The 15,699-nt window shown below is 39.9% G+C and overlaps 1 protein-coding gene across 1 annotated transcript in view; it reads right to left on the bottom strand.

Moving 5' to 3' along the window:
* COL25A1 (collagen type XXV alpha 1 chain) overlaps positions 1-15,699 on the bottom strand; it is a 423,067-nt gene that overhangs the window by 121,135 nt on the left and 286,233 nt on the right. Inside the window, exon 11 of the mRNA XM_044277438.1 lies at positions 10,514-10,540. Coding sequence (XP_044133373.1) covers positions 10,514-10,540 — 27 coding nt within the window. The remainder of the gene's footprint in view (positions 1-10,513; positions 10,541-15,699) is intronic.

Here is a 15,699-nt window from a genome sequence, read left to right as displayed (position 1 = left end):
CAGTGAATAAGAACTTTAGTCGAATCTCTGGGGAATTTAGTACAGAGAGGATGGACTACTGTGGCTGTGGTAGTGGAGACTGCATACAAGTGCTGCTGCTCATTAGCCACAACCCACAATCCTCTCATGTATCCTCATCATCTCCATTCCCACAAAGATTCACCTGTATTCAGGAAAATAATACCTGACCAGTAGGGCTGAGAGGAGGATAAGGCAGATCTTTACCTCAGTGTTGTGAAGTAACTTGTCCTGCTGTGTGATTAGGACAGGTTCTGTGTGTGCTAATAGGACAGCGGACATATTATTTCTCCTAATGATTGCTCCCTAAACAAAACTAGTCATTATAACTCATGAAAGGTATTTAGGAATATGTTCATCATAAAGTAATATTAAAATATTTTCATTTTCTTAATTCCCGGAGAACCCCTTTAAATGAAAGTGTTACTGGTAGAGGTAAATACCTCTACTGCAGACATCATATTCAAAGTGACTGTTACAACAGTTGCTTAGCATTTTTATATTAAGGTTGTTTTATTAAAAAAAAATTCTGTTTGCCTTCAGCCGCCACTAGGGGCACTTTACTATGTATGGACTCCTACAGCCCCCCTCAGAAAATGGAGCTCCAACTATAAAAATATGTATTATGAAATTAATCAGCACAGAAATGGATTCAAAGTTGGGCATAAGTAACGTGATGCTGTGATTGTAGATGGAAAGATTCTTTAAGTTTTTCGGTCTTAGTTTGCCTTCATCTGGATTAACTTTGCCGGAAAACAGGCTGAACTAGAGAAGCGCCTGTTCAGCATTAAAGGGAATCTGTCACCATATATTAATGTTTACTGGTGAATTGTAGTTGACCTACTGTACATCCCATACCAAATATACCATTATGTCCTTTTATTGATTTTTATAGTAAATTAGAAGAAAAGAGCACATGTCGCTGTACCTATTGCTGATGGAGCCCATCTGCTCCTATTTGAATAGAGTCCAGCTCCTCCTCTCTGCCCCTTTTCTCCAACGCCCTCCACTCCTGAAGCCACCTCTTGCAATCGCACACGGGGGTACAGCTATGCTCTCTTCATGTCTGCGCTGTCTGTGGGCAACATCAAGTCTACTGCACATGTCCCATTAGTCTGTGTAGCACAGATAAAGCTCAGTTCACACTTCAGTTATTTGGTCAGTTATTTCCATCAGTTGTGAGCCAAAATCAGGTGCGGGTCAAAAACACATGACAGCTGCAGATCTTTTCATGATACCACCTTATCTCAAAGTAGGCTTCGCTCCTGAATTTGGCTCACAATAACTGATGGAAATAACTGAAGTGTGAACTCAGCCTAGTTTGGAAGAGGAGATCCAGTGGCACAAGATTTTAAGAGGAGCCTTGAATAATGTCGGGAGTGGATGAAGGGGTAGAAAAGGTGTAGAGCATGTGAAGCAGGGCTCGGTTTCAATGGGAGTGGTTATGATTAGGGATGAGCGAATTGACTTCGGATGAAACATCTGAAGTCGATTCACATAAAACTTTGTTCTAATACTTTACGGACCAGGAGCTCCGTACAGTATTAGAATGTATTGGCTCCGATGAGCCGAAGTTATTGCTGCGCGAAGTCTCGCAAGACTTTGGACAATAACTTCATAAATTAATTTGTACTGTAAAAAAACATTTCCCGAACTCAGGTTCGGTTCCAAGTGGTACCTTTTTTAATTTTTCAGAGGATATAAAAACCAGCAAAAGGAAATAAAATTCTGTTTGGGATACATTGTATGTCAACTAAAGGACACTGGGGACAGTTTAAAATGTTAATATGTGGTGACAGATTCCCTTTAAAAACTATGGAGGTTGGTCTGTCAAGTCTTGTCGTGTTCGTTCTTGTGCCATGTGTTTGTTTGTCTAGAAATTGGGGAATGTATGCCATACTTACTCTTACTCTCAATTCTGGTGGTAATCATTGGTTTGTTATTTGTCAGCCATGTTTTATATGGATATTTCTAGATTGTACTACCTCTGAATTACCTGCGAAGCCAGTTGTTGGCCGTTACATTTCCTTTGTATGTGTATTTGATATGCTTAATATATCATTCATTGATATGCTTCAATAAAATAATGATTGAACCGTAAAAACTATGGAGGTCATTCATTAACCAGAAATACAGCTATATCAGGCGTATTTCTGGAGCAGATTGTGGCGCAAATGTCCTTTGCGCCGCAATCTGTGACTTTTCCCCACTCATGCCAGGTCTAAAAAAGTGGGTGTGGCATGGGCAGGGAAGATGGATGGGCCGATAGGCCCATCTCATTCATCATTTTCTACGCCTGGTTTACGAGTAGAAAATGGTCTAAATGTAAGACCGCAAGGAAGCTGTCTTATATTTAGAAGTGGCGGTAGATCCCCCAAAGTTATGTAGAGACCGATGCCTCTACATACCTACACATTGCCAGCTATAGGGGTTATTAAGACTGGCGTCTAAAACTAAAGTGTTGCATTGTTGTAATCGTACTGACCTGGAGAATGAAGGTAACAGATCAATTTTAATGAAAAGGAAACGCTATACAAAACCCCATAAAACTGGCAGATTTGCATTTTTTTTCCGAATTCCACCCAGCTTCCCACTACATCATATGCAATAATAAATAGTGCCATTATAAAGGACAACTTGGCCCGCAAAAAATAAGCCCTCATGGAAAGTCATAAGGGCAAATAAAGATGAAATACAGCAATCTGATCTGATCTATATATATAAAGAAGGACGTATATATGTGTGTATGTATGTTCCGCGATCACTCAAAAACGCAACCATCAATTTCAACGAAACTTGGTATACACATGCCTTGCTACCTGGAAATAAATCTTGTGGGGGTTACAGCTCCCTAGGACGTACCGCTCTTGAGATATTCCCAAAAAATGACCTGCATTAGCCAATACAAGCCTGCAAGTCTTTATCTTCATATCCCAACTGCTATATACACGGGCACATGTCTCTTATCAGCCAATAGAAGCTTGCAGGCCCTTAGTCTCCACATACACACAGTTTTATCTTGGATGGATTTTTTGCAACTGTCGTGTCGCAGTCGCAGCATGTCACATGTCGCAGTGCGACACTGTAGCCTATCATTATAAAAATTGTTGAGACAAAATGTCATGTGACACATGTTGTCGTGTAACCCTAGCATTAAAGGGGCAGGGCGCTGTGGAGGTCATGGATAAAGGGGCGGGCACTGTGAAGGTCACTGTTAAAGAGGCGGGCACTATGGAGGTCACTGTTAAAGGGGCGGACACTGTAGAGGTCACTGTTAAGGGGGCAGGGGCCACTATTAAAGGGGCAACTGCTGTGGAGGTCACTGTTAAGGCAGCGGGTGTGACACCATAGCCTATTATTATAAAAATTGTTGAGACAAAATCTTGCGCGACACATGTTGTCGTGTAGCCCTAGCATTAAAGGGGCAACTGCTGTGGAGGTCACTGTTAAAGGGGCGGGGTGCTGTAGATGTCATTGTTATAGTGGATACTGTTAATATCTTTTAACAACACACACAAACATTAAATGAAATAGATGAAATATACCCGAGCGAAGCCGGGTCCTTCTGCTAGTTTGCTATAAAGAATCGGAACATTTCATATAATGTTTCTAACGCTACATGTTTTTTATTATTTTTATTATTCTCACAAAAATTCTGCACAGTTTGTCTGCTAATCAGATGCTATCTTGATTTGTAAAATGATTAAACTCCACAAGAGAAGATTACAGATTACAGAAGATGGCACACTTGAGTACTTTCAAGACAGCTGCCAGCACTGTTAGATCTGTATGCAGTCTCTCTGTGATTACAATGGAGAACACACTAAAATTATTTTACGACACAGAAAAGACTAAATTGACGGGAGTGACTCTCCCTCGGGAACTGTTATACTTTAGCAGGCGTATGCACTAAAATGAGTCAGTAAAATGGACAATCTAGAAGACTTAGTCAGTTATGGCATATTTGCAGAATATGATATGAATGTCTGGTAGGTGCAGGTCCTAATTCTGGGACCCATTTCCATATTCAGAACAGTTTCCTGAAGACTGGTTGCTGAACAGCTGTTTCCATAACTTCAAATGAAGAAAGTTGAGAAACAGTACAGTACACAGCTACTTTTCCATTCATTTTCCAATCCGATCGGTGGGATCCCCATTCCAGAGGTAAAACACAGCTCTATCAGATATTTATGACATATACTGTGTATATGTATAAGGTGGGATCCCCCCTTTCATTTTTTAACCTCAGATACCCACTCAAAATTGTCAGACTCATCAACCTTACAATTGATACATTTCAATTGCCTTTTTTCTTTTACCCACTCCTGGTTTTGGCTTCAAAAACTTCACCAGAAAACCTGAATGTGGACACCAAGCATGAGACATTAGGCTGCTTTCACACAGTCAGTGTTTGCTCAGGGATTTCCATCAGTGATTATGAGCCAAAACCAGGTGGGGGTCAAAAACACAGAACGATGCACATCTTTAGGGCAACTAAAGTAATAACTGGAATGGGGCAACTACAGTACCCTGAAAGATTATTAAAATTAGGGCTATTCACTTTAGAAAAAACGACTGAGGGGAGATTTAATTACTATGTATAAATATATCAGGGGTCAGTACAGAGATCTATCCCGTCATCTATTCATTCCCAGGACTGTGACTGTGACGAGGGGACATCCTCTGCGTCTGGAGGAAAGAAGGTTTGTACACAAACATAGAAGAGGATTCTTTACGGTAAGAGCAGTGAGACTATGGAACTCTCTGCCTGAGGAGGTGGTGATGGTGAGTACAATAAAGGAATTCAAGAGGGGCCTGGATGTATTTCTGGAGTGTAATAATATTACAGGCTATAGCTACTAGAGAGATATCGTTGATCCAGGGATTTATTCTGATTGCCTGATTGGAGTCGGGAAGGGAATTTTTTATTCCCCTAAAGTGGGGAAAATTGGCTTCTACCTCACTTTTTTTTTTTTGCCTTCCTCTGGATAAACTTGCAGGATAACAGGCCGAACTGGATGGACAAATGTCTTTTTTCGGCCTTATGTACTATGTTACTATAACGTATCTCTGTGTAGGCTTCATTCCTGGTTTTGGCTCCAATTACGGATTGAAATCAATGATCAAACACTGAACAAACACTGACTGTTAAATCAGCCTTAGTCAAATGTTAGTGCATCATGGACTGTAACAGCCTCCCCCTGGGATTGGGAAAGCTGTTTTATTCCAGCCTCCCCCTGGGATTGGGAAAGCTGTTTTATTCCAGTGATAGCTGGAGCCTGCTTGAGGCTCCCATGCCTATCACTTGTATATTCCAATACAGGCCTGTAGGTGGCAGCACTGCATTGGAATATACTGAATGCTGTATTCTATGACAGATAAATATCCATTACAGAATAAAACTGGCAATCTAATCATTGCTTGTTATAGCCACCTAGGGTGTGAAGGGAGTAAAATATATATTAAATATATATTAAAATATATATATATATATATATATATATATATATATATATTATATTATATAAGAGTTCAAATCACCCCATTTCCACAAAATTAAAATAAACAATAAAAAAAAAATCACAGGAATCACTGTGTCTAAAAATGCTTGTACTATTAAAATATAAAAATATTTATACAACGGCATAACAGAAAAAAATGTTAAAAGTGGCCAATTTGCCAAACAATACACTGCTATTGACGCACTAAGGTACGCTCATTTGTGCACTTATAAATGGTACAAAAATGACAACAGGTTTTTGGGAAAGGGCTGTCATGGTCATATTGTTGTTTGACTGTGACGTGGTTGCCATGCAGACTGGTTGCCGGTGGCAACGTGTTATTGTCAGTTTGCCTCCATGCTGTTTGGTGAGCAAGGGGTTAATCTTCTTGCTAGTGGGGATTAAGGTGTTTCCTGGGTGTGGCCGCGGGCTTGATATATAAATCTCTGGCTTGCTGGCTGGGTGCAGTGGTACTACAGCGTTGCTTGGTGTTGGAGCTTTGCTCCTTGCCTGGCTGTTTCTGCCCAGCCCCCTGAGGGCCACCTTATGGAACATAAATTGTCCTCCCTTATGTACCATCCATGTACCTTTACCCTCAGTCAAGGACTGGGCAGAAACACCAAGCAAGGCTGTAGTACAACTGCACCCAGCCAGCAAGCCACAGGTATATATCAAGCCCATGGCCACACCCAGGAAACACCTTAATCCCCACCAGCAAGAAGATTAAACCCTTGCTCACCAAACAGCAGGGAGGCAAACCTTAAAGGGGAAGTGCACATGCAAACTGACAACAACACGTTGCCACCGGCAACCAGTCTGCATGGCAACCACGTCACGGTCAAACAACAATATGACCGTCACAAGGGCAAATGGCCCAACTGGACATCCCCTGGGTGAAACAAAAATATAGGCTATTATGCTGCTGATGAAGCACTAAAATACACTTATTGCATGTGTTTAAACTGCTCAAGCTTTGCAAAAGGTTTATGGAAAGAAAAAGGCACAATTTTGAAGGTTATGCGGTGAGCTATATGCTGCTTGGTGGGAGATATGCCTACTGAACACTTATGAACTGGAGAAGCTTTGCAACAGGTTTTAGGACTAAAAGACTGGCTCTTGCACATAAAAAGCATGTCTCTTTAAGAGCTCATGTCTTGTGCAGTGCAACTCTTGAGGTAATGAATAGCTCCAGCCCTGCCTACAGATACGTAGTATACTAACTGCACCTATGCTGTCCCTAATGATAAAACCTGACCTTCTACCTAGTAATTCAATCTATAACTAAATATCTTCTTCACAATCACTACATTATCCCTGCAAGACCCTAAGATGGCTAGCTTGTGTATTAGTGTCTGTCAGAGACATGGCAGACACATTCTATCACATCAGTGGCTGAGCTCCTAATGTCATCTATGCTTCAGAGCTAACATACAACCTGACAGACCAGCCAATATCCTCCCTCCTGATTGGCTGCCAGGCTGACTGCAAAGCATAGTGGGCAAGCCCGCTGGCCGGGGCCTAGGGATCGTGATATCCTCCATCTTCATGTTTCCCTCACTAGTATACAGAATTTTAAAAAGAAAAATAGTGGCCGTCGTTTTGTATGATTTGCCTGAAGCGAATCTTTAGTCCAACCCTATACTGCACAGTAGACTTCTATATATGCCAAATAGTGTCCTTTTGGCATACATGTGCCATTATGTGTGGCAGATGTAAAAGGGATATCCAACCCCTATAATGACCCCCCCAAAGGCCAGGCACCTCATATAGGTTATACTTACCCAACTCCCCGACACCTGCATCGCCCTTGATCCCCATACAGCCACTGCTGCATCAACCCGTCGCGTGGATCAAAACATCCAAGGCTCATCCCCATTGCGGCCTGCTATTGGCTGCCCTCCGTCGCCGGATGTTTTGATCCGTGCTTCGGGGAGATGCAGCGGTGGCCGTGCTGGAAACAACGCAGCTGTTGGAGAGCCAGGTAAGTATAACCTATATGAGGTGCCCGGGCATTGTGGGGTCATTATAGGGGCTGGAAAACCTCTTTAATGCTGGACTGCCATACTTAAAAAAAACTGTAAATCAGAAAAAAGTATAGTCTCAATGCCAGACATATAGAAACATCTTAATATGTCTGAAGAAAAAAGTTCCCCTAAAAAAATTGATCCATTAAACAGATAACTGCCAAATCCATTTGAAGAAGTGGCATAAAGATGGCACAGTATTAAATGTTATCATAGACATAACCTCAATTTAAAAATGAAATTACATAGGGATATTACCAGTGAGGTTATCACGATAGGAACCTCCAGAAATGAAGGTGGCAATGTCTGTATTATAATGTCTGAGAGTGGCGGCATTGTCATTCTGATGGCTGGAAGTAACTGTACGCTCACATTACATAGCCAATTATTAAAACATAAGGCATGTAAGCAACAAAAATACAGTCATGCTGGGAAGACAGACATATTAAAAAGCCTCGACCTATGTTCCTTCTGTGATTTTACTGACCAGAGACTTGGCATGAAGACCCTGTCTGGCAGTATTCTACTACAGTAGCACATTGTAACTGGCCAATAAATTACTGCCGTGGTGACAGGGGTTAGAGTTCCTCTCACCTCTTCACTTAGGTCTCTCTGCCACTGCAGCATGAATGATGAAAACACAACTGAAGAGCTATGGGACGGCCTGTCAGGTTTACTTTCCCAAAATCCTCTGGGTCCCTGTACACACAGAGCTGTATACAGAAGAATACTAATGACCCTTACTGTTAAATCCAATTAAGAAAATAATTCACTGAAAGCACATTTACTATAGAAATGGCCAGTCACAAATGATTTCGGAGCGATTCTCCAGTTCTGCTCTGCTTTTTAAGCACGTAATCAGTTATCCGAGCTGTAAAATGGGGCTTTACCAACCACAATTGTGAAATCAATTAAAGTGATCTTGGATCCACCCAACTCAATATTTTATGTAATTACATAACATGCAGGTGAAACTCAGAAAATTGGAATATCGTGCAAAAGTTAATTTATTTCAGTAATGCAACTTAAAATTAGAATATTGTGAAAAGGTTTGATATTCTAGGCTCAAAGTGTCACACTCTAGTCAACTAATTAATCCATACCCCCTGAGCAAAGGGGACCTGAGATTGGGACTTTGGGGTTTCATAAGCTGTAAGCCATAATCATCCAACAAATAAAGGCTTGAAATATCTCGTTTTGCATGTAAAGAGTTTCACCTTTTAAGTTACATTACTGAAATAAATTAACTTTGCACGATATTCAAATTTTTTGAGTATCACCTGTATCTATATCTATATATGTTATTGTGTATGGAGTTACTGTATACGGGCTAGTATAATAGTCCATCAACATTAAATTGTTGGTGGTCTGACTCTCGATGCCTCAACAATCAGCTGATTGAAGTGGTAGCAGTGTGAAACTTTAAGAAATTAAATCAGCTTAGTTTAGTAAAAGTTTCCCAAAATCCCAGCAGAGCAATCAGTGAAAAAGGTCAAGATAACTGAATACTAACAAGTGTCATTTTCATGCTACTATGATGCACTGCTAATTTATTTTCGTTAAAGGGTATCTGTCAGCAGATTTGTACCTATGAAACTGGACAGCTGAAAGCATCTAGTCCATGTTCATATGTGCCCATATTGCTGAGAAATATGATGTTTTAATATATGCAAATCAGCCTCTAGGAGCAATGGGGGCGTTACCTTTACACCTAGAGACTCTGCTCTCTCTGCAACTGCTGTACCACCTACATTTTGATTGATTGATGTTTTCACTGCCTGGTCCTGTCAATCAAAGTGGACAGGGTACAGCCTCTAGGGTACAGCCTCTGCTGCTCTTAGAGACTCATTTGCAAATATTTAAACATCATTTTTCTCAGCAATGCGGGCACATATGAACATGGGACCAACACAGATGCCTTCAGCTGCCAAGCGCACATGTCACAGGTCAGCCAGTTGCACAGGTACAAATCTGCTGACAGATGCCCTTTAAATATAATCTGTCAGCTCCGAAACACCCACCAAACTAGAGTAAGGGGTGTAAGTGACGCTGAGTCAGGTTATGTAATTTATATCTTCATACTCACTTGCGTTCCGATACTGTGCTCCGACAAACCAGCATTAAAATGCATTCAGAGGAGTCCTCTCCATTATGTGCATGAGCTCAGGAGTCCTCTCAGTGCATTTTACTGATGGTTTGTGGGAGCACAACGTCAGAATGCAAGCGAGTATGAAGATAAAAATTACATAACCGGACTCTATGTCATTTCCACTATTCACTGCTTACTCTAATTTGTAGGGCGTTTTGGAGCTGAAAGATTCCCTTTAAGGTTTACTTTGTTTGAATAGGATATTGCTACACTGCCAAATCAATGTTTTTATACTAAAGTATATTTAGTAGCACATTGATGATACTATCAAATAAATCCTGGGCCTGCTCCATCAACATGTAGCAGACACTGTTCCTGCTGAGTGCTAATGACACTGAGCGCAGCAGGAAGAAGCTTCTCTAGTTACCTTGGAATCAGGAGGACACTTGCAGGCTCCATTTATCATGAACATTTATAGCCAAACTATTCCTTTTCTGGGTTTCTTTTCATAATCATATATCAATGGTAAATTACATTTTCAATCAGACATTTTATCTAACAGGAAAAAGAAGGTTTTGAGTTTGATTTCCTCAAGTTGCCTGTCATGTCGAGCTGAAAAACCAAAGGAACCTTTTAACCTCCAGTTTAGCTGACAGATTGAAAACAGTCTGCTCTGTGCTGCTTGAGGTTCCCATGATGGAGGAAATTAGAAATCTTAAGTCTCACATTAAACAGCAGCATTTTGGGAAAGCACACTTTATAGACTAAACTAACAGCCTGATTGTGGTCTACAGTAGCCATTCCTGAACAGCCTTCCTGGGATCTAGTTTGGCGAGGACAGAACTAATGACTTCTGCAGAAGTTGCAGTTTAGTATCTTACCTTTTGTCCAGGAGGCCCCATTGGACCCTAAAAAAGAAATATTGTACACTTGGTTAATAATTTCTTAACTTACTGAAAATGTGCATAAAATTTAATATTCAACTAATTATTTCCAATATACAAAACAAAAGTACAATGGACTTTTTATGACCGCATATTACAAAGTAAATGAATCCACTTGCTGCATTAAATGACATTTTCTATAGATATGAACCCTTCCAGTAGTTTACTTTGCATTGTACATTATATTATATACACATTTATAGAGCAGGCCAGTGTGAATTTAAGCTTCTGCTCAGTGTTTCTAATCACGGCAAATAAATGGAAGTGAGTCCAATCAGAACCAAAGACAATTTGCTTCAGCTACAGAAAATCTAGGAATGTAATCTTTTACATGCCTAGTTGGCAGGTGGCTAAATATGATGTAAGAATTTAGTAAGTTGCATACTTTATATCTTTGTTTTAAGGACTACTCATCAAGAAAACATCTGTGGGACTAATGTGCTGTAGATACCTCACAGGATTTAAAAGTCATTGAGTTTTCGCAAAACTTTTGATATGTTATACAGACATATCAAAGGTTTTGATTGATAGGGGTCGTTAGAACGAGGAGATGTGTTTGTATATCGCACTCCTCACTGCAGGAAAGGAAGCTAGCTGAACTCAATAGAAAGTCTATCGGTCAGTCAGAAATTGATAGAGACGGCAGATCTCCAGATTTACCATCCATTCCTTCTTTATCGATGTAGCAGCAATGCTATGGTCCTTGTGACCATGTGATTGCTGTGGGCCAGATAACTGTCCAAGCTGCTGGGTCTTAGCAGACCTAGATCTGCTCTGCAGTGAGGCTCAACAGTCTTGTAAAACTTCCACAGGCTGTATCCCCCTGTAACTGGGGCTAATATGTCAGCCCCAATTATATGAGAAATTAGCTGTAATAATTTTTTTTTTATAATGCTCTAGAAAGGTATTGTATGACCTTAAGTGGGTACAAACTGAAAAACAAAAACAAAGGCAAAATAAAAAAATAAAAAAATACACCACTAGCCCGTTCGCAGCTTAAAGCTGACCAATAGCAACTACAAACTATATATCCCCTACATCACAATAACCATAATGTAAAGAGGATATATTTAAAATATATATATTTTTTGCTATTAAAAAAACAATAAATGTGAAAAGGATAATTTTTCCTTTTTTTATACTTTCCCAGGTATAATAAATAAAAAAAAGAAATGCTAAAATAACAATGACATAAAAATAAAGCACTATTTATCCTCAAGAAAAGGAACAAAATCTATTTAACTAACTGAAAAAAGTTATGCCGTTTAAAGACACATATAATATAAAAATGGAAAATGTGTCTAGCCAAGAAGGATGAGGGATGGTTACAGGCTTACTAGTTAAAGAATGCAAAATGTTCAAATTTTTGCAATGCTTCCTTTTCCTAATCCACTTTTGGTGAGAATATTTTAGCATAAAGCTTGTAGGTAGATTATTCAATTGAAATATGTGCAAGCATAGTCATAAACAAGTAAAGGTCATTGAAATATTTCCACATTTAACCAAGGCCACTCTATGTTCTGTCTTCTCTGGTAAACAGTATAATTTACAGGAACACCATGTAAAGTCATTTCCAGATCAATGTAAACCACGGTGTAATAAAAAATAAATAAACATGCAATGTGGTCAAACAAGAGACTGTTCTTCAAATGGCCCACAAAAGAAGACCCAGGATGTAGAGGCACACCGCTTTCAGTGGAGACAAGCTCCACATATCAACATAGCATAATTCATTTAAATAACTGTAAGTTTCGTGAGATTCGGGCATCGCTGTGGCACAGATCATAGAAAGGTTCCCTAGTCTTCTTCATCCCCTGGAAGGACATCAGAAACAACTTCATGTGGTCTAGGGTTGGGCTTGCTGGCACTGCATGAAAGATGAAGGCATCCATTCATTTGTAAGGATTTCTGTGAGGTTCCTTCATCTGTCCTCTGATGACATGCTTGGAAACAACCAGGAACTTTCCCACTGTTAAGTGTTACTGGGCAAAGATATTCTATACACAGTGCATGCATGGTAAGAATACGTATCTGGTAACACAGGATATGCATTTAGAGAAGCCGATAAAAGATGGAAGCAGATAGTCTGTTCTGGCAAGTTTTTCAATGGGCCATGCACTGCCAAAATGTAGTAGGACCTGATATAAAACTGCAGTAACATCTGTTTAGAAGTAAGTGCAATAATATCACATTAATATGATAGAAGGCTATGCTATTAAATGGCAGAGATGGCCATTAAGGCATAAATATTAATTTTCCATACAGGAGCATCTCAATAAATTAGAATATCATTGGAAAGTTAATTTATTTCAGTAATTTAATTCAAAAAGTGAAGCTCATATATTATATAGATTCATTACAGAGTGATCAAGTGTTTATTTATTTTAATGTTAATGATTCTGGCTTATCGCTATTGAAAAACTCAAATGTATGTATCTCAGACAATTAAAATATTGTAAAATAAGGTTCAATATTGTAGACTCATTGCATCACACTATAATCAGCTAATCAACACAAAATACCCAAAAAGGTTTCCTAAGCCTTTAAATGGTTCCTTGGTCTGGTTCAGTAGGCCGAACAATCTTGGGTTAGACTGCTGATTTGACAGTTGTCCAAAAGACAGTCATTGACACCCTCCAAATTGAGGGTAGGCCACAAAAGGTCACTGGAAGGTGTGGTAGAAAAAAAAAGCACAAACAACAGGGATAATCACAGCCTTGTAAGGATTGTCAAGAAAAGGCCATTCAATAATTTGGGGAATATTCACAAGTAGTGGACCAAGACATGGACTACAACTATCACATTATTTGTGTCAAGCCACTCATGATCCAGAGACAACGTGAGAAGAGTCTTACCAGGGATAAGGAGAAAAAGACTGGACTGTTGCTCAGTGGTGCAAAGTCCTGTTTTCAGATGAAAGTAAATTTTGCATTTCATTTGGAAATCAAGGTCCCAGAGTCTGGAAAAAAGTGGAGGCACACACAATCCAAGTTGCTTGAGGTCCAATGTGAAGTTTCTACAGTCAGTGATGGTTTGGTATAGTCCAAAGTCAGCTCAGCTGTCTACCATGAAATTTTAGAACACTTCATGCTTCCCTCTGCTGACCAGCTTTATGGAGATGCTGATTTTATTTTCCAGCAGGACTTGGCACCTGCCCGCACTGCCATATGTACCAATACCTGGTTTAATAACCACGGTATCACTATTCTTGATTGGCCAGCAAACTCGCCTGACCTAAACCCCATAGACAATCTATTGGATATTGTTAAGCGGAAGATGGGAGACCCCAGACCCAACAATGCAGACGAGCTGAAGGCCACTATGAAAGCAACCTGCGCTTCCATAACACCTCAGCAGTGCAACAGACTGATCTCCTCCATGTCACGCTGCATTGATGCAGTCATTCATGCAAAAGGAGCCAAGTATTGAGTGCATATACAGTACATACTTTTCAGTAGGCCAACATTTGTGTATTAACAATCCTTTTTTTTTGTAGGTTTTATATAATATTTTAATTTATGAGATACTAACTTTTGGGTATTCATTAGCTGTAAGCCATAATCATCAACATTAAAAGAAATAGAAGCTTGAAATAGATCACTTTGTGTGTAATGAATCTATATAACATATCCGTTTCATTTTTTGAATTCAATTACTGAAATCAATTTACTTTTCAAAGATATTCTAATTTATTGAGATGCACCTGTACATCTATATGGCATATTAAGCCCTTGTGATCTTTCATTTGTACTTGTAAATGGTCAAAAAGAATTAACATTCATTTTTTTAAATACTCTTGTTTAGGCTACTTTCACTTCTGTGTTTTCCTTTTCCTGTTTTGAGATTCGGCAGAGGATCTCAAAACTGCAGGAAAACACATCTATTTGAATTATAAAACCGTTTGCATCAGTTCATAACGGATCAGGGTGTAGTATATCGAAGATGAACATGCCGGATCTGGCATTAAATACCATTGTGTGTCCACCACCGTGTCTGAAAAAACTGAATCGGCACCAGTGACTTAAATAGTTTTTGATGCATGTTCAGTTTCCCATGCTGCACACAAAATTGTGTCCGGGAATGCAAGAAAACAGATCAGAATACATTCTGGTGCACTGCGTTCCGGATTGTTCAGTTTTGTCCCCATTGACAATGAATGGGGACAAAACTGAAGCATTTTTCTCTTGTTTTGAGATACTCTGCCGGATCTCAAAACCAAAAAGGAAATGCAGAGGTGATAATAGCCTTACCTGTGAACTTGTTAAAGTACTCTCCAGAGGTTTCTGATAAAACCACATAGATCTTTTAATTAAGGGCTGTGACCCTTTATAAAATTAAGTCCTAAAAGAATGCCTATCATAGCAATTTTTTCCACAAATCAATAAAATGGTTCTTCCAGTCCATATCACGTTATCCCCTGTCCACAGGATAGAGGATACATATTAGATTGGTGGGGGAATCATACCATGTGGTGCCTCATACCATAGGCAGGCACACTACTGCTCAATTCATCTCTATGAGACTGGCGAAAGGTGAGGACTGTACTCGGCTATCTCCAGCAGTCTTTCACGGATGGTGTTGCAGAAAGCTGGAACTTATAAATAAACACCTGACTGGCTTGATCCCAAACTAAGGAGTATATTGGTGAGCCCTATAAAACCCCTAGAGCTCTCTCTAACTGATATGCCCATGCAAAGGTCTTTATGGTAGACAAGTGCATGCCTACGTACCTTATACTATGTGACACCTGAAAACCCTATAATAGTGAGGGGACACGACCACCGCCTCCCTGCACTTAATACGGACGGAGTCAGGGTCACCTACAATCAAGCCAGCAAGGAAACACAAATAAAGGCAACAGACTTATCTGAGGAATCAGGAGAAGCAGCCTCCAGCAGTGAAGATCCAGGAAAAAGGATAAACCGCAAAATGAGGAAAGTGAGGCAGTATGGGAGGAAATATGACAAAGTGAAACCAAAACAAAGAAAGTCATGCAAGAGGTAGCGAAGAACGTCCAACAGACCTTCTAACAGAGCTGGTGGTGACAGTCCCCCTCCCTCTACGGGTGGACTCCGGACACTCTGAGCCCACCTTCTCAGGATGAGACCTATGGAAAGCCCTGA

The sequence above is a fragment of the Bufo gargarizans genome, chromosome 1, assembly GCF_014858855.1.
Source record: "Bufo gargarizans isolate SCDJY-AF-19 chromosome 1, ASM1485885v1, whole genome shotgun sequence".
Lineage (NCBI taxonomy): Eukaryota > Metazoa > Chordata > Amphibia > Anura > Bufonidae > Bufo > Bufo gargarizans.
Note: the sequence above shows the minus strand (reverse complement) of the source record. Positions and strands in the feature narration are given on the sequence as shown.